Genomic DNA, 24775 nt, shown 5'->3' on the forward strand with positions numbered 1-24775 from the left:
AAGGGCCATCCAGATTAGTTCATAATTGTACTATGAATGCTGTAGACCACTGTTAGAAGAGTATTTGAAAGACAAAGGAACAAGGACAAAGGAGAGGGCAAGTGAGAGAGAGACTCAGACAGAAAAATGCATGAGAAAAAGGAGAGAAAAAACGAACGAACTTACATTTATATAAGGGCTGAATGCCCGAAGTTGCACACAGGACCAGTCCCTTGCAGGGAATGTGCGTGCAGTGTGGAATTGGGCAGAAAAGCGTGAATTTGGAGGAGGAAGGGATATTCACGGAGAGGGAAGAAAGGCAGGTGCACCTTATTTTGGGCATTAGAAATTTCAGTTACCAAGAAAAAAAGGACTTTTTTTTTCTTAAGAAGCATTCTTAAGAAAAAGCATTCTGTGTTTCAGTTGATTCATCAACAAACAGTGATAAGCAATTGTTTACATGGGGAAATGCCTTAGGAAATGTTTATATAGGCAGTTTCAATGTTAAATGTTGACATAAAAAAATTACCAAAAATCATAACAATAGGAAGTAAGGTTTGTGGACCGGAAGTGGGTGCATACACAATTTTTAATAATATAGATATCAGAAAGAGGGATTTACCTTCCCCACACATACTGCCCAAACAGCTTTTCACCAACTCTCAAGAACTCTTCAATCACACCATCATATTCCTCCTTGGCAGCTTGTAACAGACAGGGCTCAGTCCAGACACGGCTCCTGTACCAGAAATAAAATTACTTTCTTAATATTCTTGAGCAGTAAGACTGGAACAATGAAAACCTGGAAATTTAGTCAATACCATTTCCCCATATCTGTTGCCCACTCAGATACTTAATGTCAGACATTACCATTCTTCAAAATACTGCATCTATAGGTTGAGACTGTCCATTGAAGCTTCATCACTAAATGTACAGATAAATCTAAAGTAATGGTACCTGTTCTTTAGTTGCAATTTGTCTGTCTGATTACTAGGTCAGCAACTGAGGTTCATAGTGGAAATTATACAAATATTAACCAGATAGGGGGTCATCCAGATTAATTTACAGTTGTACTATGAATGCTATAAAGCACCATTAAAAAAAAAGAGGAAAAAAGTGAAAGACAAAGTGAAAGACAGGAGAGCAAGAGTGAAATAGAGAGTACATGCATGAAACAGAGTGTGTGAAAGACAAGGGAGCAAAGACGATAGAGAGGGCGAGAGAGAAAGAAAGAAGCAAACAAACTTGCATTTATATGACAGTGTCCTAGGCCCAACCATCTTGAGCTGCTTCATCAATGACCTTCCCTCCATCATAAGGTCAGAAATGGGGATGCTCGCTGATGACTGCACAGTGTTCAATTCCATTCGCAACCCCTCAAATAATGAAGCAGTCCAAGCCCGCATGCAGCAGGACCTGGACAACATCCAGGCTTGGGCTCATAAGTGGCAAGTAACATTCGCGCCAGATAAGTGCCAGGCAATGACCATCTCCAACAAGAGAGAGTCTAACCACCTCCCCCTGACATTCAACGGCATTACCATCACCGAATCCCCCACCATCAACATCCTGGGGGTCACCATTGACCAGAAACTTAACTGGACCAGCCATATAAATACTGTGGCTACGAGAGCAGGTCAGAGGCTGGGTATTCTACGGCGAGTGACTCACCTCCTGACTCCCCAAAGCCTTTCCACCATCTACAAGGCACAAGTCAGGAGTGTGATGGAATACTCTCCACTTGCCTGGATGAGTGCAGCTCCAACAACACTCAAGAAGCTCGACACCATCCAAGATAAAGCGGCCCGCTTGATTGGCACCCCATCCACCACACTAAACATTCACTCCCTTCACCACCGGCGCACTGTGGCTGCAGTGTGTACCATCCACAGGATGCACTGCAGCAACTCGCCAAGGCTTCTTCGACAGCACCTCCCAAACCCGCGACCTCTACCACCTAGAAGGACAAGAGCAGCAGGCACATGGGAACAACACCACCTGCACGTTCCCCTCCAAGTCACACACCATCCCGACTTGGAAATATATCGCCGTTCCTTCATTGTCGCTGGGTCAAAATCCTGGAACTCCCTTCCTAACAGCACTGTGGGAGAACCGTCATCACACGGACTGCAGCGGTTCAAGAAGGCGGCTCACCACCACCTTCTCGAGGGCAATTAGGGATGGGCAATAAATGCTGGCCTCGCCAGCGACGCCCACATCCCGTGAATGAATAAAAAAAAAATATAAGAGCTGATTCCCTGCACACAAGAGGCAATTTGCATGCAGTGTGGAACTGGGCAGGTAGGCACGGATTTGGAGGAGGAAAAGATGCTCATTTAGAGGGAAGAAAGGCAGGTGTTCCGTAGGCATCTGTTGCCCACTCAGAATCAGTCCAGGAGGTTTGTTTTCAGACCCAAGCACACCTACTTGGCCATATGAGAAGACCTGTCTTCGCTGTCTCCATGTCATGAAAGAGGCTGCAACCAAATTTTGTCATTTCCTGGAGCCTGATCTGCTCACAAGATCCAGCACAGGAACAGCCCTTAGCATTGCTAAGAAAGTCATCACAGCATTGAAATTTTACTTTACTAGATCCTTTCAACTCATCACTGGAACATTAGCCACATTGGACTTGAATGTCGGGGGCATGATTGCAAATTTGCAGACGACACAAAAATTGGCCTTGTAGTTGATAGTGAAGAGGATAGCTGCAGACTCCAAGAAGATATCAATCGGTTGGTGGAGTGGGCGGAAAAGTGGCAAATGGAGTTCAACCCGGAGAAGTGTGAGGTAATGCACTTAGTGTGGGCAAAGAGTAAAAGGGAATACACAGTAAACAGGAATATATTGAGAGGGGTAGAGGAAGTGAGAGACCTTGGAGTGCATATGCACAGGTCCCTGAAGGTGGCAGTACAGGTAGATAAGGTTGTGAAGAAGGCATACGGAATGCTCTCCGTTATCAGCTGAGGTACAGAATACAAAAGCAGGGATGTAATGATGGAACTGTATAAAACGCTAGTAAGGCCACAGCTGGAGTATTGTGCGCAGTTCTGGTCACCACATTACAGGAATGATGTAATTGCTCTGGAGAGAATGCAGAGAAGATTTACAAGAATGTTGCCAGGGCTTGAAAATTGCAGCTACGAGGAGAGATTGGATAGGCTGGGGTTGTTTTCCTTGGTGCAGAGGAGGCTGAGGGGAGACTTGATAGAGGTGTACAAAATTATGAAGGGCCCAAATAGAGTAGACAGGAAGTACCCGTTTCCCCTAGCAGAGAGTTCAAGAACTAGAGGACATAGATTTAAGCTGATTGGCGGAAGGATTAGAGGGGACATGAGGAAAAACTTTTTTACCCAGATGGTTGTGGGTGCATGGAATTCGCTGCCTGAATTGGTAGTAGAGGCAAGGACCCACAACTCTTTTAAAAAGTACCTGGACCTGTACCTAAAGTGCTGCAAGCTGCAGGGCTATGGACCGGGTGCTGGAAGGTGGGATTAGAATGGGCACCTGCTTGTTCTTCGAGCCGGCGCGGACACGATGGGCCAAATGGCTCCCTTCTGTGCTGTATCTTTTCCATGGTTCTATTAGTCAGACTTTTGGCCCGCCCATGCATCAAGCAGGTCAAAGATCCGCATTTGTCAAAATAAACACTTTTGTTCCTTTCCCCATGAAAAGCACGAGAGGGCTCAGCCCTTTCAACAGGTGGCTTCCGTAAAGTGCAGAGCCTCGCTGATGGCAAATACTTGACCATCAAAGCCACGAATAATAACTCTACAGCATATACGAATAGAAGCAGGTTTCATTGAATCAATGCACAGGTTATGTGAGGATGAGGAGGAGAACAATGATATCGGTCACTGACAGACAGAACTTTATATAGAAACTATACTTGTGACCCCACATTAACAGCCCTCTCTTTACTACACTAACCCCTTAAAACATGCTCTGTCTAATCATCACTGCCTTTACTACCATCCCTTTCTATTTCCTGCTACCTGGAACATTCATACAACAAATCTGAAGTTCCAAAGAAGGTGAAACCAATTTATTGACCTGCTCAAGTTGTATCTTCTTCAATGTTTCCTTCTCTGTTGCTGGCCCTTGGTCAGAGTGTAGAGTGTGTGTTGCTTAGTATCTAGTCTCATGCTCTTTATAAATGCCACCTAAGTGAGGGGAGCAAAATTATGTGCTTCCCAGTATGCACTATAAATGTAGCACTATGTTGTGGGGTCAGTGCTTGGTGCACACATAGTACATACATTCCCTTCCTTTGAGTGGACACACATTAGAGTGAGGAAGAGTGCCGAGGTAAGCTTGACTAGAGAACATCTTCGAAGATCAATGGACATTGGAAACTGCATTTACTCAGGTAACCACCTCCTGCCTTGCTGGCTGCATAGGTGGGAAGGTTCCCCTTAGCCCAAAAAAATGCCATCTTGCTCGTTTGCACCACCGCCAGCATCACTCCAGACTCTTGTTAAAGGTGGGAATTCAACCACTTGCTCCAGGGTGCATATATATCTTCTTCACAATTGTGCCAGACCAGTCAGCCTGCATGAAAAATGAACAGCAGCCCTTTAAGAGTTGCTGCATTCCTCATTCCCCACCCACCTGCTGCCATAGCAGCTCCTGTGCACATGGAAAAGCATATTTAAATTAGATGACATTGTCAAATCTGGAGAAGTCTGCAGTCCATTCTATCACATGTATGCTACAATCACAACTGCATTTTCCCCAACTGGAGAATTAGCCCAATAGTGTCTCATCACATCCGCGAAACATCCTACAGCATTCACATAAAAGGACTTACATTGTGCATTAGCTCACATAAATAAAAGTAACTGCATAATATAACTGAGAACATATACATCAGAATTACCTTTATTCTTCAAATAAATGCCCCTAATTGTAATCCTGTTACTTACTCATTTCAATGCAGAAATGCTCTAAAGCTCTCTACAGGATGACTACTCAAGGGATTTGCTGAAACCATAAAGAATTTCTATTCTGTAATCGACTGGAACTGATTTGTATATGAAGTGTTATACTGGCAAAAGCAGAACAGAAAGTGGTTTGTCAGTGCTTTTAAACTCTAACCACTGTGAAGTAGCTAAATGGGGGAGAAGGGACTCACCTCGGTCCAACCTCTGCAGAGACAATGTCACCAACTGCTAAAGCAACAAGATATGAAGGAATTGGGTGATGCATTTTGAAGTGGAATATGTTTCCCTTTTCATCGTGCTCCCAGTTGGTTGCACTCATAACTGCTGTAAATCCTTCAGGAACCTAAAAGACAAATAAGAGTAGTACTAAAAATTCCACACTTTACTTGGGAAATTGTCTAAGAGGAACACTTTTAGTTCAAAATATCTCCCCACTATCCATATTGAAAAAAAATCAGGGGTTGATGGGACAGTAATTGGCCAGGTTAGATTTGTCTTTTTTTTGTGGATAGGACATATACCCAGGCAATTGGCCACATTGTCAGGCAGATGCCAGTGTCATGGCTGTACGAGAGCAGCTTGCCTACGGGAGCGGCTAGCTTTAGTAGCCGAGCTTTGGAGGCACTAGAGCATGGGGAGAACAGATCTGCTATTTGTGAGCATTCAGAGGGGCTGACCTCTTGTGCTAATGCTGCAGTTGCTTTTTTAACACTTTACACAAAAAGTAAAAGTAAGTCAAAATAAAGTTGACTCAGTGCAAACGAACATCCTGCCAAGACACATTATAATGAAATAATTTCAGTTAACTATTTATTAGTGAGGAGGGGACAGAATCATAGGATGATTACAGCACAGAAGGAGGCCATTCAGCCAGTCGAGCCAGTGCCGGCTCTCTGCAAAAGCAATCCAGCTAGTCCCACTCCCCCGCCCTTTCCCTGTAGCCCTGCAAATTTTTTCCCTTCAAGTACTTATCCAATTCCCTTTTGAAAGCCACGATTGAATCTGACTCCACCACTCACTCAGGCAATGTATTCCAGATCATAACCACTCGCTGCGTAAACAAAGTTTTTCCTCATGTCGCCTTTAGTTCTTTTGCCAATCGCCTTAAATTTGTGTCCTCTGGTTTACGACTCTTCCGCCAAAGGGAACAGTTTCTTTCCATCCACTCTGTCTAGACCTCTTATGATTTTGAACACCTCTATCAAATCTCCTCTCAACTTTCTCTGCTCTAAAGAGAACAAACCCAGCTTCTCCAGTCTATCCACATAACTGAAGTCCTTCATCCCTGGATACATTCTAGTAATTCTTTTCTGCACCCTCTCTAAGGCCTTGGCACCTTCCTAAAGTGTGATGCCCAGAAATGAACACAATACTCCAGTTGTGGCCGAACCAGTGTTTTATAAAGGTTCATCTCTTATAAAGGATACTCTGGGATTTCTCCGAATGTGGACCCTAAAAACCATTACCCAAATGTGCTTTCAAAATGACCTGTGCTGAATATCATCAGTCTGTAAAGACAATTGAAATTTGATTCTGTCCTAAATTGCTAGATTTTAAGTTCCAGTGCCAGACACAGGCAAATAGATCTGTGTTCAGCCCAGGCTACTTGAATACTTCTTTGTGTGCTCTTGATCTTGTGCTGTTTTGTCAGCTTTCACATCTGATGTGCAATTGCCAAATTTGGATATTTCATAATCACAGCTGTAGTTAGTTTATCATTTCCTAGTGTCATTTGCTTAAAATCTGCTTTGTAGAGGCAGTCTACATTTTGTGTGGACTTTCCTCTTCAGAGTCATGAAGTCTGCTCCAATAAGAATGCAGGTAGGGATGGAGGGCAGTAAGTTGATATTCCAATCCATGACACTACTAGAGGCAACACCACTAAAAGGGGGAAATACTGCATAGATCATTTGCTCAAAGTATGCCTCATGCCAGCAGCTTTACAGCATTAAAATTGGGAATGAAGAAAAACAGAGACATCAGTAAATAAATCTCCTTTTAAAACATTTAGGATCATGTAACAATTTAGATCAATACACTCACCTGTAAAAATTAAAAAGGAACAAACCCCTGGATTTATCAGTCACTTGTCTTAAGAAGTCAATTCTACTACTCAAAGGTAGAGTTGCTCAATAATTTTTTTCTTTTGAAGGTGATATACAGTTTCAGAATAATTTCACAATGTTCTACTATATTTCTGTATGGGCATAGTTCAGTAGCATCTGCAGTTTTCAGCCCTTATTATCTTAGCTATGTTAAATTTACAAGAATAAAAATTCATAGGTTTTACCTTGATGGAGGCAGAGTAAGTACTCTTAACTGCAGGAGTATCAAAACAAGGGAAGAAGGACCTGTTCAAGACAGCTTGACCTTGGGTGAAGAGGTATGGCTTGATTTTTCCTGCTGTCTGTTCAGGGTCCAGCCAAACAACCTAACAAAAAGAACACAATGACAAACCATATTCATGCAGAGTTGCCGCATTTTACCTGCACTACAGCAGAGTACGTGCTCTTCCTGCCTGGATTGTGGAAGGAGGGAAAGAAAGACCTATTGAGCACAGGAAAGTCAGATGTATATAGGAAAGGTTTCTCTTTGTTGGCAGTCTGTTTGGGATTAAGCCAGGAAATCTGGAGTAGCAAAAGGTAAGATAACTTTTACATTGAAAAAAATGATAATTGCTTAGCAAAATAGCAGAGAGTACAGGGGAAGCGTTTTTTTTATTCTCCATATCTACATCCACTCACTCCAATCCTTGTCGTACTTGACAAAGTGGGACTCAGTAGTAATGAGCAACATTCACAGCATCGACATAGTTCTCGAACTGTGAGATGTACCCTCCGGTGGGGCATAGCAGGTTTAAGATATGAAATGATTGATTCCTGCAAGATTTCTTTCAACAGGCAGCAGTTTTTAAGTGTATAACAGTTTAAAGATTTTAAAGACTGTGTAGTAACAATGCTCATAGCAATTTATGAATAGCAACAGTTAAAAGAGCCGCATAGTGACGACACTTCCAAAAGTACTTCATTGGCTGTAAAGCACTTTGGGACGTCCCGAGGTCATGATAGGTGCTACATAAATGCAAGTCCTTTCCTTTCTAAAATACCACTGATTTTTTCCAAATCGTCACCATTGTACCCTAGAGATTCCCTTCCCCTCCCAAAAACTGCCAGGTTGCCAAACATCTCCAAAATCAGTCAATCCAGTCACCAATCAAACCCAGTTAGATGGATCAGTATCAAGGCCAGAACCATTACCGCAAATCTACTCAAACTGGACACAAGAGATATCAAGTACCAATATTCAGGTCATCACACTAGTTCTCATCAAACTGACTTTTTGCTCAAAAAGTTTCACTTCCTCTTAGATTCCAGTAACAATCCATAAAACAAAAGATTGTTTTCAGAGGGTGTCCAGTAGCTTCTTGACATTTACGATAGTGCTGACCTTTCAAAACGCTTCTAAGGAAATGGAATTCAGATCAGCAATGAGGAAGTACAATCCAAATGCAATCTTGAAACTCCAGACAGTTTTGATACTATTAACTAGGAGAACTGGCTCTCCTTTACTGCCTGTCCTTCTAAATAGGTATATATTTCCAAGTCACACACCATCCCGACTTGGAAATATATCACCGTTCCTTCATTGTCGCTGGGTCAAAATCCTGGAACTCCCTTCCTAACAGCACTGTGGGAGAACCGTCACCACACGGACTGCAGCAGTTCAAGAAGGCGGCTCACCACCACCTTCTCGAGGGCAATTAGGGATGGGCAATAAATGCCGGCCTTGCCAGCGACGCCCACATCCTGTGAACGAATTTTTAAAAATAGCTGCTACAGACTTCATAACCATGCCCTAGAATACCAGAAGCTGCATGTCACACACTAAATTTGGCTAATTATTAAAATACAAATTTATAACAATGCCATAATTTTTTAATCCTGTCTAGGTTCAAAATTAAATAAAAGCTTAAAAAAAAGGATATCAAAATAGCAAATCGTAAATAATTTTTTTTTTTTTTTTTAAAGTGCCTGAATTGTGCCGTGTTACAAATGTTTAACACATTTAGAAATTCCTCGCTCCACTATTTTAGTGGAGGCATTAACCCATTTAAAATTAATTAATGCCCCTACTAAAATTGTAAACAATTTTACAACACCAAGTTATAGTCCAGCAATTTTATTTTAAATTCACAAGCTTTCGGAGACTTCCTCCTTCCTCAGGTAAACATTTACCTGAGGAAGGAGGAAGTCTCCGAAAGCTTGTGAATTTAAAATAAAATTGCTGGACTATAACTTGGTGTTGTAAAATTGTTTACAATTGCCTACTAAAATAGATTGAATATGTTTGTACTTTAGTATTCGGTGGCGTAATTTCAGTACTAAAGTTCATTAAGCTGGGCTCAAAGGTTATAGGGATAAGAAACAGAGGACATCTGTTTTTTTTTTGGGGGGGGGGGGGGAAGAGAGGTTGTTATCTGTAATGCACAGGGTTGAATAATGGAGAAGTGGAGACGAACAGAAATTCTAGAGTTTTGCCTCATTATTTCTTGAAAATTATACATACCTTTCCCTCAGGAGATTAAATAGGTGAGGTAGAGTCCATGATAGGACAAATTGTACATGGTCTGTGGAAGGAGCAGACTTGTTGAACTGAATATCCTTTTCTCATTCCATGTTTAAAGCTAATCTTTTACATTCATATTTTCTACACAATGAATGTCAATGCTTTCTAATTCATTTAGATTTGATACCACCATGTGGAGATATGGTTCTTTACTACATGCAATAAGTTTGAAGGAGGGGAAATTTATTTTACTGCACTTTTAACAACTATACATGGTATCAAAAAAGGCAAAATATTAGTTGATAAGCAAAACTTTAAACCAAATTAAACATGATAGGTACAATTCATTTTTTAAAAAAATATTTAGACCATCATTTAACACGCCAAGTCTTGCAACCGCATTCAATTTTATAATAATTAAACTGATCAGAAGGGGTGAGGTAGATTTGAGAACATAAATTTTCTAGCATACGACAAATATTTTGCACTTTGGAATGGACGACAAGGTTAAAATTTTTATATGTGGTGCCTTACACTCACTGATTTGAGTTCCCTAACTAGAGGATTGTTTAAAAAACACATCAGTATCATGTGCAAGGCACATGACAATGAAACAGGTTTTTAAAAAACTAATGCTGACACGAATCACCCAAACCACAATGAATATATTACTCGTCAAAACAGCATCTGTGTCTGAAAATGGCAACAAGCTAGCAGAAAATAATTCTAAAACATGTTTTTAAATTACTATTTATTGTGTACACCATTAGAAGCATAAACATGTACAACACAGGATGAGGCCATTCGGCCCCTTGAGATGGTGCTGGCTCTATTTCTTAGAGAAATTCAAAATTAATCCCACTGCCCTGCTCTCTTTTCCTTTGCACCCGCTGCGCAACCCCCACCCCCCCCAAACTATTAAAATTCAAACTTATAGTAAAATGCATGAAGGAATAAGCCTGTAGCATGTTTACTGACTGCATTAAAGCAAGTCATATCACAATTTTAAATGCTAGAATATTTTGATCCAGTAGTCGTATGCAGTTTAATCTGCGTTATAGGGAGTTTAGCCAGGGCGCCCATATTTGGCAGGGCCTGCGCATTATTCCACTCCGACCTCCTTAAATCCCCCCCTCCTCCAAGACCCTCCTTAAAACCCATCTCTCTTACAAAGCTTATGGTCTCTCCTCCTTTGGCTCACCATCTGTTTCCTCCCCCTCCCACTCCCCCCTCAGTGAAGGGCCTTGGGGTTTTTTCCTTCCCTCTACGTTAAAAAGTGCTATATAAGTGCAAGTTGTTGTTGATTCATAGGAACAGGAGTAGGCCATTCAGCCCCTCTAGCCTGTTCCACCATTCAACTAGATCATGGCTGATCTGTATCTTGACCCCATCCATCCGCCTTAGTTCCCTAACCCTCAATACCATTGCCTAACAAAAAAAAAAATCTAGTAATCTCAGTTTTGAAATTTTTAGTTGAGCCTCAGCAGCTTTTTTGGGGGAGAATTTTCAGCATTTATGGAAGATTAAAATGAAGAGGATTTTTTTAAAAATTGGGCAGTGTCAAATCCCATCAGCAGCAACTCACCCCGGGTCCATCGGTGGCGATGTAGTTGATGACCACTTGCAGCTGGTCGCCATGGCGACACGGACCCGGTAAGGTTAGCACCAGGGTGGAGCCATAGCCGGTGAAGGGCTGGATCTCATGCTTTATGGGCACGGGCTGGGCATCGCCGCCGCACTTTGCCGACACAGACTGGACGGTGATGGTGGGGTGAGTGTCGAGGCTGAGCTTGTCGCAATCGGCCTGCAGGCAGGTCAGGTCCAGCACCTCGCGGCCCTCCACCCGCTTCTGGGCGAAATCCACCCGCAGGTCGAGGTGGAAGTGCCGGACCCGAAAGTGTCGGAAGCTGGAGGCGGTGGCCGTGTCCCGGACGGGCTCCAACTGCTGCTCGGCGGCCATCGTCGGCGAATCGAATGGGATTGAAGCCGCTTCTCCCCCCCACCAAACCCAACCCAGCCCCGCCCCGCCGCGCAAGCGCGTCCCTCTGGCCCCAGTCATAGGATGCCCTGTCCCGCCCTCCTGCCGCCGTGTTTCCCACCCCCCCCTTAACTTTTACTTTCACATTTGAATCGTTGCTGCTGCTAAGTTTAAATCTGGCAACCCGTTCCCTTTTGTAAAAGTGTCGCGGCACAAGCGCCGTTAGCGATTGGCGTCAGCCCCCCATTTCAATCAGCAACTTCACATTGGAGTTATTGAGGTGAGAGGGGCCGAGGTCCACATATTGGGGCATTTGTGCTGATTCTTGTTTGGTGATCCTGGGGCAACCCTGTGTCACCCTTAGTGGTCCATCAAAATAGGACTGTGCCCTCATATTGCTGCTTCAGAGGCGTCAGGGTGAAGAGGGTTACTTCTTTTAGATACCAGTGAGCGTTCAAACCAGCTAAAGCTTCAAAATAAATCAAGAAAGCTGCCAGCTTATATTGGAACCAGCAGCTGCAGGTGTTTTGTAACTTGAGCTGTAGATGTTACTCTTTTTCTTCCAGTGCAAGTGGATGAATATTGAGTAAGAGATGGGTTGAAACAAATTGTATGACTGGGAGGTGGACCTATTTTAATGGATCAATAGGGGTGGCACTAAGTTGCCCCAGTGTCACCTGACAGGAGTCAGCACTTCTTGTGCCCCTTTAAGGGCACCATTAATAATAAACAAATAGGTGGTTCAATTAAACTAAAAATGCTTAAAGTAAAGCAACTAAACCAAAGAACTTTAACAATTAAAATGACAATGTTGTTAACAGTCTCTATAAGGCACTCTATGCCCTGTGGTGTCCACTGGTCGCGGAAGGACTGGTAGGTAGGACTTGAGGCAGTCATGAAGCAGATGGAAGGTGAACATTTTTCCTATAGACAAGATAGCTGAATGATTAAGATAGGTGGTCTGACTAAGGGTTATGCCTAAAACATTAGCATTTCATTTTTACAAATATTGCCTGACTTACTGAGTGCTTCCAGCATTTTCTGTTTTGATCAGCATCTGTAATATTTTGTTTCCCTACTTATGGTAGACCTTATATCTGCTAGCTGAGTACAAGGGTCATTAAAAGAGCTGAATATATGGCTTTCTACAATAGTTCATTAACAGAATAAGACTATCATAAATGCATGAAAAAAATTGTTGCTTGATACAGGAGTATGAAAATTAAAGGATGCAGAGATGGGAGACATGCAGTGTTGGATATTCTGTGGGCTGTCAAATCTAATGACACAGCATGTGTAGAATGAGCAAGCATTCAATGGTGGGATAGAAGAGATCAGGAGGATTATTTTACAGGCTGAAACATAGAAAATAGGAACAGGAGTAGGCCATTCGGCCCTTCGAGCCTGCTGCACCATTCAATATGATCATGGCTGATCCTCTATCTCAATACTGTATTCCCACTCTCTCCCCATACCCCTTGATGCCTTTTGTGTTTAAGAATGAGCGAGATAGATTTCTAAATATATTCAGTGACTTGGCCTCCACAGCCTTCTGTGGTAGAGAATTCCACAGGTTCACCACCCTCTGGGTGAAGAAATTTCTCCTCATCTCAGTCCTAAATGTCCTACCCTGTATCCTGAGACTGTGACCCCTCAGCCAAGGGAAACATCCTCCCTGCATCCAGTCTGTCTAGCCCTGTCAGAATTTTATATGTTTCAATTAGATCCCCTCTCATTCTTCTAAACTCGAGTGAATACAGGCCAAGTCGACCCAATCTCTCCTCATACAACAGTCCTTCCAACTTTCGCTGCACTCCCTCTATGGGAAGTATATCCTTTCTTAGGTAAGGAGACCAAAACTGCACATAATACTCCAGGTGTGGTCTCACCAAGGCCCTGTATAACTGCAGTAAGACATCCTTGACAACATAAAAACCTAAGAATGGAATGGAATGAGATCAGACCTTCTAGCCCACCAAGTTAATTCCTTTCACAAACCATGTACAAACCACTCTATTGTGGACCCTGCCCATTAATAATCTGATAAAAGGTTTGATTACCCCAGCAGGTAATTCAAACAAAATTCCAGAACAACAAAAGCAAAATATTGCAGATGCTGGAAATCTGAAATAAAAACAGAAAATGTTGGAAACACTCAGCAGGTCAGGCAGCATCTGTAGAGAGAGTTAACGTTTCAGGTCGATGACCTTTCATCAGAACTAGGAGATGTTATAGATGAACGGCTTTTAAGCAGTCCAGAGCCAGGGGACAAGGGGTAAATGGTGGGGTGGGAATAGGGAAAGAACAAAAGGGAAAGGTTTGTAATAGGGTGGAGGGCAGCAGTAAGCAAATGACAAAAAGGGCCAATGTTGCAAGGCAAAAGGGGGTGATAATGAGACAACTATAGAAACAAAAAGATGAGTCCAGAGGAAGTGCAAATGGTTACAGCAGAATAGCAGAGGGAAGCATGAAAAATCTGGCAAAGCAGAGAGAAATAAAATTCTAGAACAGTCATCCTTGACTGGTTTTCTTCCTTGGCATGACATTTCCAGTCAAAAATTCATTCTGCGCAACTCCATTTTGTCAGGATTTTCACGAGCAACAGAACCTGTAAAAACTCCCACCACCCACCCCCACCTGCTTGGAGAGTGAGGCCTCCCACTTTGCTTTGATTCTGAACACCCTTCACACCAGGCCAACCCAGCAATTTACGTGGAGCCTTCAAATATGTGCTGCAACTTCAAATATGTGTTGCAACTGTTTTTCCTCTGTTCTCTTTACTCCCCTCACCCATAACTCAGAGCATGTGTTCTCAGCATAAACTCTAAACCCTCGCAGTGAGCAGGATCATCCCTACACCCAGCTCAAGGCCTGTTCATTCTGCTCATTAATAAAAAGGCAACTGCCAGTATGCACCGCAATGACCTCAGATCAGGTAGGAGAGGATAAGCCTGTGAGAGGAGTGGCAGAGAGCAGATAAGTAGAAGAGAGGGGTGGCATCCATAGAAACTTCCAGAGATGCTAAGGACAGGTGTGTTTTCCACCTAGGCAGTTCCAGAAGCTCTCAGCACTGCCTAAAGACCCCATATTTTCAGGGCGCCACTTTAAAGGCAGGCCAGAAATGAAAGGAAAGGAAAAGGAGCTGGGATGTTCATGGGCCTATGTTCATGTTATGGTCTATCAAAGATTGTATTGATACAGGATTCACAAAACAGGTAACTGGCACAGCATGAATTATGTGGATTTTACTGATACATAATCCCGGAAATAAATACACAAGAATTGCTTGGAATTATTGATACAAGCTTCATGAGACAAAGGGCCCGATTTTAGCACCCGCTCTCGGGTGCGTTCTCGGCGGGGGGGCCTCGAAAATTGCGAAATGGAGGACCCCGACCGGATCCCGCCTCAATCCGCCCACTTCCGGGTTCCACGCTGACGCGCCGGCGTGCGCACGCAGACCCCGCAGGTGGGAATCCCGCAGGCAATTAAAGCCAGCGGGGTTCCACTTGAGAGTATTTATTTAGCTATTTCAGGTCATTAACTGACCTGATTGAGGGTTTTTTTAGGAAGTGTGGGATTTTACGTTGAACTGAGACTGTTTCCCATACTGGGGGGAAACACTCTCACTCCAAACGGACGTGTTGCAGCCAGCAGCCTGTGGCAGCTGCCAAGGTGCATTCCACAGGTGGGGGGGGGGGGGGGGGGGGGGAAAGAGCCTTCACCAACGTAGGAGGACACTCCGTAACATAGGGCAACGCTTGCCCTCCACCACCCTCCTCCAAGCAAGAAGATTCACTGACGTGGAACCGCAACCCCTGTGCGAGGACACGCTTTTCTACCGTGCACAACCCCTCAGACCTACACCTGCCAGATGGGGGCTGCGTTGACATCCTCGGAGGACGAACTGCATGACCAGCCTCGCAGTCCACGCCGTCCGCCTCAGAGACGTGGATCCCCACAACACGGTGCTGTGGCACATCCACCTGCACAGCAGGAGGGAGGGCAACCGCAGAGAGAGATGCGTCGCAGGAGGCACTACCCTCCGCACAGGGTCTACAGACCGAGGCTCAGCTTCATGGACCTCTCTGAGCAGCAGTGCATACGTAGGCTCAGAGTCACTTGCCAGGTAGTCGCCGACATCTGCAGCCTCCTTAATGACGAGCTGCTCCCGGATGGACCAAGCAGCATCTTCTTACCCGTCGCCGTCAAAGTCACCACTGCCCTCAACTTCTTCGCCTCCGGATCCTTCCAGGGTGCCACGGGGGACATCACCGGGGTCTGTCAGTCGTCTGCACACAAGTGCATAAGGCAGGTCACCGATGGGTTGTTCCACAGGGCCTCGAACTACATCAACTTCGCCATGGATGAGCGCAGCCAGACGGAGAGGGCGGTTGGATTCCATGCTGTGGCTGGCTTCCCACGGGTGCAGGGTGTAATCAATTGCACCCACATAGCAATACGAGCACCTCCACATGAGCCAGGGCTGTTCATCAACAGGAAGGGGTATCACTCCATGAACGCCCAGCTCACCTGTGACCACCGCCAGAGATTCCTACACGTGTGCGCCAGATACCCTGGCAGCTGCCACGATGCCTTCGTCCTCAGGGAGTCCACCGTCCCGCCCCTCTTCCACGCACCCAACACTGGCAACGGCTGGCTCCTCGGCGACAAGGGATATCCCCTGCACACGTGGCTTATGACACCTCTGAGGAACCCCATCACCAAGCCGCAGCGTCGATATAATGACAGCCACATTGCTACCAGGTCTACAATTGAGCAGGCTATAGGGCTGCTCAAGATGCGCTTCAGGTGCCTTGATCGTTCTGGGGGAGCGCTCCAATACACGCCACTCAGAGTGGGACGAATTATAGTTGTCTGCTGTGCCCTGCACAACATGGCACAACAGAGAGGGGTACCGCTGGAGGAGGCCCCATGCACACCCGCCACCCACATTGAGGACGACGATGAGGAGGAGGAGGAGGAGGAGGAGGACGAGGAGGAGTACGAGCGAGAGGAGGAGGAACGACCCATGGGCCAAACACCGGCTCACCTGCGTGCTCGTCAGGCCAGGGAGGCACTCATATGCCAACGGTTCTCCTAACATCACACTGTGTGAGGCGTTCACATATCATCACGTGCACAGACGAGGGTCCATACAAGCCCCCTCCACATAAGAGTGGTGCCTGTACTCCTGCACCCACTGTATTATGCCGAATGGGTGGGGCCAGGTGTTCGTCGTCATGATGAGGTGCACGGAAGGGACCTATTGCACAAGACGCAGAAGAATGGACAAGAGGTGGCAGCATTGGTGATAAAAAGTGTGTTTATTCTGTATGTCCATTCAAGGACTAGAAATAAAAAGATAACAAATCGTTAGACACCCTGGTGCATTCCCTGTGTGTTCACAAAACCTTGGATTTACGTTTTCGGGACCCCCTACGTGGTGCTACCCCTGTGGCTCCAGCAGAGGTAGTGGCAGGTTGCTCCTGTTCGTGCCCTGACTGGATGGATGCTTTGGGCCGACGCCCCCTTGGTTTCGGTGCCCGTGAGGGCACCTCCACAGACTGCTCCTCCTGCACCTGTGCAGGGGCAGACTCGGCCACCTGGAGAGGAGGCACCATTGCGGGCACTGGTTGAGAGGGGGGCAACGGGTGAGACGTGGGGGCACCTTGAGTAGCATCCCCACTTCCATGTCCCCGTTCACCATCTTCCCTCTCATGGCCTAGGCCCACATCACCCCTTCCACCCTGCTGGACGGCAGTTTGGATGACGTGTGTGAGACCTTGCAAGGCCACCACCAATGTATCTGTCAACCTGTTTATGGCGGCAGAATGTTGCTCACCCTGAATCCGAACAGCCATTGTGAGGGCCTGCATGGACTCAATGTTGAGCTGTGCGTGGCGCTCGAGAGAGGCTAGCCTGTCCTCCACCGCAGACATTCCCGCACCTACCCGCGACACTATCTCAGAGATGCCTTCGCGTCCCTGCGACACTATCTCGGCGATACCCTCCTGCACCTGTGCCACCATTCCCCTCATGCAGGAGTTGCACTCCTCCATCCTCTGTGCGATTGTGGAGAGTGCGCGTGGCACCTCTCCCAGTACCTCGGCAATGTGCTGGTACCCCTCGACGACTCTCCTTTTGACTGGTGGCCCCCTGGGTTCAGCATCTGGGTCCGGCTGAGCAGAGCCTGGAGAAGAGTGCTCCCACCGACGCGGACCCTCCGCGGCTGACCCTGCCACCACGGTCTGCTCATGCTCACATGTGCGCGGTGACTCACCATGTGCAATCCCAACTAATTGAGGGGGGGGACCCACCGAGGTGTGTGTATCTGCGCTGGTGAATGGTTGGCTCATATGTGACGATGCACCCTCAGAGACCGGCATGTCGTCTGAGGAATCGCCCTCAACGGACACGGCGCTCGCAGACAGCCCTGCAAGACAACAGAGGGCAATATCAGGCATGTGGCCAAATGTGGCGCTGCGGCAGATGCCATGTGATGCTAAGATCATTCGCGATCATGAGTGCTGAGTTTCAGCTTTCCCTTACCGGATGTTTCTGCAGACCCAGCCTCGCCATCCGCCATGGACAGGCAATGTATCGTGTGGCTAATCTCCAACGCCTCCACCTCAGCGTCCGTCAGAGCCACCTCGTGTGGCGCGCCCCCTCCGGTGCGTGCCCTTTCACGGGCGTTCTTGCATCTCTTCTCCTGTGATGGCAAAACACAAAAGCGTAATTGAGTGATGATTGCATTGTGAGACGCTTCAAGCATTGGTGTGGGTGGGTTGAGCGTGTGGCAGATGGATGGGAGGATGCGTGTGCCACATGGCCATCCCATTGTATGGGGATTGGGGTGTGTGGTAGTGGTCGAGTGGGGACAGAGACGGTGGGTACGTGCACGCACGGTGAGGATGATAGTTGAGTGGCTGTGAGGATTGTTGCGGGAGCGCTGTGGTGTCAGTGCAGATGGGGTTGTGAGGTGTTTGAGGTGATGTGGAAGACGGAGTGTGGCAGAGTGCGTTAGTGTACTCACTTTCCCGGACCTGGTGAGGTCATTGAATCTCATGCGGCACTGTATCCAAGTTCGGGTGGTGTTGCCCCTGCTGCTGACCTCTGACGCCACCTCCTCCCATGCCTTCTTGGTGGCGTAGCCAGGGCACCTCCTCCCGTCACTCGGGAACAGCGTCTCCCTCCTCATCCTGACCCCGTCCAGCAGCACCTGGAGGGCGTGGTCGGTGAAGCATGGAGCAGCCTTACCCCTGGGTTGATCCATGTTGTGATACCTCTTGGTTGTGGCTGGAGGGGCTTTGGTGGACTGCCCCTTTAAATAGAGCTCCACCAACGCTCATACGTCACTGCGCATGCGCAGCCCGCTGGCGCGCAGCTGAGAAGCGGAGAACCCGTAACTGCCGGCTAATTACATCAATCATCCTGCGATCGCGCGCGGGACGCACTCAATTCGCACGCCGCGTTTTTCACGCGCCCGAAGGACCACCCGCCGAGAACCCGCACCCCTGGTAAAATCGGGTCCAAACAATCGGCATAGCATGACTTTCATGGATTTAATATATACTGGATTGGCAAAAAAACAAAATTGGCATTGCATTATTTCCTAGCATTGTCTTGGAACCTGATTTACTAAACAAAGGACACAGGTGGATTTTAGACTTGGTTTTGATACAGGATTCCATGTAACATGGCAACGACAAGCAAGCCACATTTTGTGGCACTGCATGTACCAGGCATTGTTGCAGGGCTCTAAACATTCCCAACTAGGCACTGTAGACAAAACCCAGCCACACAATGTTCAGCACGACACTCAATCACTTGATATATTGTACACGTAACATTTGGAATGCACATATGCATTGGGGTGACGGGTCACAATTAATGGAGCGATCTAAGTCAAAGCCAGGCACACAGCTTTAACACCCATTCGCTCATATTGCAGCTCACTTATACAATTACTGCAAAGGGTAAGAAAGAATTGTCAGTCCCATCACTACACAGCTCTCCCACCAGTCAATGTAACCTCAAGCACCCGTTATCAATTACAGGTACCATTTCTCACTCCTAGGTAAATGAAAAGCCACTGGCCACTTTGTGGAAAAACTCTGGGAAATTTCTCCCCAACTTCGAAAAGGCAATCAAACAACGCTCCAGGAGACTATGGTCAGCCATGATACAGTAGCAGAATGAAACGCAGCAATAGCAGCACTAAACAACTAGTTATGACCATGTGAGCAGGTGAGACAAACGCTGGCTGTCTGACATAGATTAGCTTACATTTGGTACAAATGGACCTGTTCCAAACGATTCAGTGCAACCATGCACTGTGCATCATGTTAGTCAGCCATCATAAAAAAGATACATCTGTATGCACGGTTAGCGTGAGCGTAGCACACATGTATATGCGTATGGAGTCACGCTAGGAGGGCAGCAACAAAGGTGAAACAACGGAGAGCATCCACACCCACATGCCGCCCATAAAACCACTGGTTCGTGCCTAGGAAGGTCCCTCATTTGACAAAAGCTGCCAAGATCCAGTGCGGCATTTCATCCTTGTGGCCTTTTCTTACTGAATTGTCCCAAGGATTTTGATCCCCCTCGGATGGCCTCATTGCTTAACAACTTGCATTTATATAGCGCCTTTAACGTAGTAAAACCCCCAAGGTGCTTCACAAGAGCATTAGCAGACAACAAATCAATAACCTTTAAGTGCCTGGAGGTGCAGGTGCAATTGATCAGAGTCCCCAGAGGACTGATGTGTTGAAGAGTCTGGGGGTCGTACAGATATCGCAGCCGTCTCTCGTGATGGGTCAGGTGAGGTAATCAGTCCCTGTGCTTGACTGCTGCTGCCATGGCTTCTTGGGTGTGCGAAGCGGAGTGGTAGGAGCTTCATCAACCATGGATAGTGAGGTGGAGGCAACAACCTCATCGTGACTTACAATTTGGGTGGGGGTGGAAAAACATAAATCAGCAATGGCAGTTGGAACAGCAGGGCCAGCATCCTCAACAGGTACTTCAGCGACGTTCACCGAGTTGTTGCATGGCTCAGCAGTAACCTCAGAACTTTCCATCTCGGGTTCCACTTGCAAATTTGTCTCCAAAGCTATTCCAACCTCCATTTGAACAGTTCTGTTCCACTGCCAGTCAGGGTGAACTGCAGGTGATAGCATGCATCAGATGTAATTTGGTACTTCTCAGCGCTGGTGAGGGGGGGCGTGGACAGACTTCAGTTATAACAACACCAGCACTGGTGACTAGTTGTACACAAGTTCACGATGATCAGCAACGACTGTCTGGTGCAAGTCTCTCCAGAAAGCAACCCAAATGACTTTGGACAACAACTGCATGTTTGCAACAGAGTGAATACTGAAACCAGAAAGTACAGTTGCAGGTAGCTTGGCCATCATGTATCTGCAGATTGTACTCCTTGTCACCAGAGGTCACTGTGACTATCAGCCTCTTGCTGCTTGATGCTCACATGATCCATACGCCAGCAATTCTCACACGTTTGCTTCACAGCAAACTCAGTATACAGAGAGCGCAGATCCACCAGCAACTCTGCAAACCTTGAAAGAGGCCTGCTGCAGGAACGTAGCACCAGGCCCTCAATACACTCCTTCATGCGGGTGTTTGATTGTCTCATTCTCAGACTTAATGCAATTGTTCACATTGTTCTCAAATGTCAGCACACCACTATGAAGATATGCCGCCCACATCTCCTTCTGTGGAACCCACAGACCTGACTAAGAGGTACTCCTGAAATAGAAAGAAAGTAGTTAGAGTATTGTTGTACAGAAATCAGTAGACTCACCCTTATATGCAGCTCTACAACTTTGTTATAAGCACAGACCCACCTGCAGTGGTCTGTGGAGCTGCCCAATCCTTTCCACACAACTCTGCAGTTTCTCCTTGGACCTTGCTTGAACCATTTCCTTGCAGATTTGGATCATCTCTTTTGTAGACTTGTGAAAAAAGTAGGTGCTGATATTCTTCTTTAGGTTCATCGAGAAATGGACCGAGCAAGTTCTTCCAGGCCACACTGATCTCATTAATGTCCTTGTCCACAATAACTGCCAAAATTGTCCTGCACAAGACTTGGTAGAGGGGATAGCCATACTTGTTGATCTTGTAGGTGCATTCCATGAACATAAGCTCTGGAAAGGCCTCAATCCAAGACATCATTGCTGCTGTAGCAAAGGCGGTTTACTGGATATTCTCTCATCCGGCTGAATACGCACCTCCCCGATCTCTCAGACAAGCTCCAGTGTAGAACATAGAGCAGCTATGCCACCACCACCAGCCATGATGTTCCTGATGTTGTGCAAGGCTGCAAACTTGTTGAATTGCTTCTGAATGTAGTCTTTCATCTGCTTGTTCCTGAGTTGGAGCTTGACCAATTCCTCTACCTGTTTCAACTCATGTGGACTGAGATACCACCTGCTGGGGTAAAATGGAAGGAACTCCTTATTCAGCAACTGGCATATGTGTACACGGTGGTGTGATGTGATACACAGCTTGTTCTTCATCCTGCTGTAGGCCAAAGTAAGCATGGCCTCATATCCTATTGGGAGGCATCTGAAACAAAAGAGAATTGGGATCAGAATTATCAGTGGCCCCCGCTTGACCCACTCCCATTCCAGCACTGCTACCTCCTGCCTCTCCACAGTAATGGAGGCAGAGTCTGAAGACTAATACAGCAGCCAGTGAAACCATCTAACTTTCAGTACCTCCAGGGCTTTGGGAGAGAAACAGGGAGAATCTAGGCAATTATTTGTTTCAACAGACTTGTGCAAGCCCTGATTTATTTGCAGTTTCATCATTCACTAGTCGCTTTGACATCAGCCTTCCCTCCTCCTATTGTGTCAAAGCAATGTCTAAACTTCTGTTTCAGATGTCAGCAAGTTCATTTGAATGAGGACACCTACTGGTCCTAAAACTGGCACAGAATAAATCCTCAGCACATTTAGGGATTTTCAATAATGAATACAAACAATTAAATTCCTCAATAAAAATATATTTATAATTTGTATATAGGAATATTCAAATAACTGGAAACAAGATCATCTGGGAATTAATTACAAATGTATAAAGTTGCAGTTTAATATAAATTAAGAATGTTCAATGCAATAGGTTGATTTTAAAATAAATTAATTAGATTATACTGCAAAAAAAACTCCAGCTCCCCATGGTTTAATTCAATTTTTTTTTCATGTGGGATACCCTCTGTAAATATTGCCATTCTCCTGGAACCCTTATCCCAACTTCTGAAAGCCAATGTCAGCTACCCAAAGTAAACTAAGATTGCAGGAAATTATGTTTTTGTCAGTATACAGAAATTAGGGCCAATTTTACAAAATGCGCAGAATTGGTGGGGAGCCTTGCCTGCTGGCCATGCTGATTCAGGAAACTATGGGTGTGCTGCCCAATACTTACATTCTACTCAACTTATGAAGAGAGGTTAAAGAACTTGGGATTGTTTACTCTTGAATGAATAGAAAATTGTGGCCAGCATGACCAGTTTCCTCTTATGCTCTCCTGGCCAGCCTCCCATCTTGCAACCTCTGTAAACTTGAGCTCATCCAAAACTCTGCTGCCCATATCCTAACTCACACCAAATCCCTTTCACCCATTGCCCCTGTGCTCGCTGACCTACATTGGCTCCCAGTCCAGCAACGCCTCGATTTTAAAATTCTCATCCTTGTTTTCAAATCCCTCTATGGCCTGGCCCCTTCTTAGGTCTATAACCACCTCCAGCCCTACAACCCGCCGAGATCTCTGCGCTGCTTCAGTTCTGGCCTCTTGCGCATCCCCGATTTTAATCACTCCGTCATTGGCAACCGTGCCTTCAGTTGCCTAGGCCCTAAGCTCTGGAATTCCCTCCCTAAACTTCTCCACCTCCCACTCCTCCTTTAAGATGCTCCTCCAAACCATCCTCTTTTTGACCAAGCTTTTGGTCACTTGTCCTAATATCTCCTTATGTGGCTCAGTGTCAAATTTTGTTTTAATACGCTCAAAAAGAGGATTTTGATTGCTTGCAGAATATCTCCCCTGAGCTTTCTCTATAGTAAACAATCCTAGGCTCTCTTTTTAGCTCAGATGCCTTAATCTAGGTATCAGATATCCTTGGTGTTGTATGGCAATCAGTATTGTACACAGTACTCCCAAGTGTGACCATACCAGCACCTTGCACAGATTCATCATTACCTCCTGGGGCTTGTGCCTCCCAAAATCTGGTTGCATAGAATGTGACAGGTTTCTATGAGAGAAATTAAACCAACCAAGGAGCAGGAGTGGATTAACACACAGGCCTATGGAGCACATGCTCATGGGCCCCAGTCGAATACAGGGCCTCACCAGGGGGCAGTTTCATTTAAGCGTAGTATATTATGATATGATTTGCTTTATTATTAATGCAGTATGTTTTCTACAGGCCCATTTCTTCATGCATTTTACTACACGTTTGTTATTAATGGATCGGGTCGGGGTGGGGGGGGGTCCCCCATGAGGGATGTGGAGGGGTTCCAAATGTTATTGGTGCCCAGGATCCCAAGAATTCTTAATCCAGCGCTGCCAAGGAGGAGTTAGCTTCTAGTGTCAGGTTGGCTTAGTGGTAGCACATTCACCTGAATCAGAAAGGCCCACTCCAAGACTGGAGAACATAATCTAGGCTGACACTTCAATGCAGTACTGAGGGAGTACTGCAATTTTGACAGTGCCATGTTTCAGATGAGCTATTAGCTGAAGTTCTGTCTGCCTGTTCAGGTGGATGTAAAAAAACCCCATGATGTCCAGGCCAACATTTATCCCTCAGTCAACACCACCAAAAATTGATTAATTGGTCATTGCTGTTTGTGGGACCTTGGGTGTGCAAATTGGTTGTTGTATTTGCCTACATACAAACAGTGACTACACCTACAAATGTTTCATTGAATGTGGGGCAACCTGAGTATGTAAAAGGCATTATACAAGTACAAGTTATTCATTCGTTCATTGAAATGGATTAATTCAACAATGGAGCAGCTAAACTCTCAACAGAACTCTGTTCAATATGGACTGCAATTGTTAAACAGTCTGCTGCATTGCACACTGACTTTTTAAACCTCCGATTAAGCAGTTGAAGAATCCTGATGTGCTGTTCAGGTAGATTTTCTTCTCTAAGGATCTGGAAATACATATTTTGTTTTTGTGCATCCAAACATAAAAAGTGCAAGTTTACAACTTTAACATCCTACAATTTGCAGACTATTTCCTAGACTTCAAAATGGTGCGAGGTCATTAAAATCTCATGGAAGTAAAA

At 45.7% G+C, this 24775-nt stretch overlaps 1 protein-coding gene across 1 annotated transcript in view; it reads right to left on the reverse strand.

Annotated features, from left to right (window-relative positions):
• The window catches only part of rnpep (arginyl aminopeptidase (aminopeptidase B)), a 34543-nt gene extending 23039 nt beyond the window's left edge, over positions 1-11504 (reverse strand). Inside the window, exons 1-4 of the mRNA XM_068007442.1 lie at positions 11074-11504; positions 7213-7353; positions 5114-5265; positions 602-718 (exon numbers count right to left, since the gene is read on the reverse strand). Coding sequence (XP_067863543.1) covers positions 602-718; positions 5114-5265; positions 7213-7353; positions 11074-11448 — 785 coding nt within the window. The 5' untranslated portion in view covers positions 11449-11504. The remainder of the gene's footprint in view (positions 1-601; positions 719-5113; positions 5266-7212; positions 7354-11073) is intronic.
• Between the last annotated feature and the right edge of the window lie 13271 nt (positions 11505-24775).

This window comes from Heptranchias perlo, chromosome 27 (assembly GCF_035084215.1).
Source record: "Heptranchias perlo isolate sHepPer1 chromosome 27, sHepPer1.hap1, whole genome shotgun sequence".
NCBI classification, from domain to species: domain Eukaryota; kingdom Metazoa; phylum Chordata; class Chondrichthyes; order Hexanchiformes; family Hexanchidae; genus Heptranchias; species Heptranchias perlo.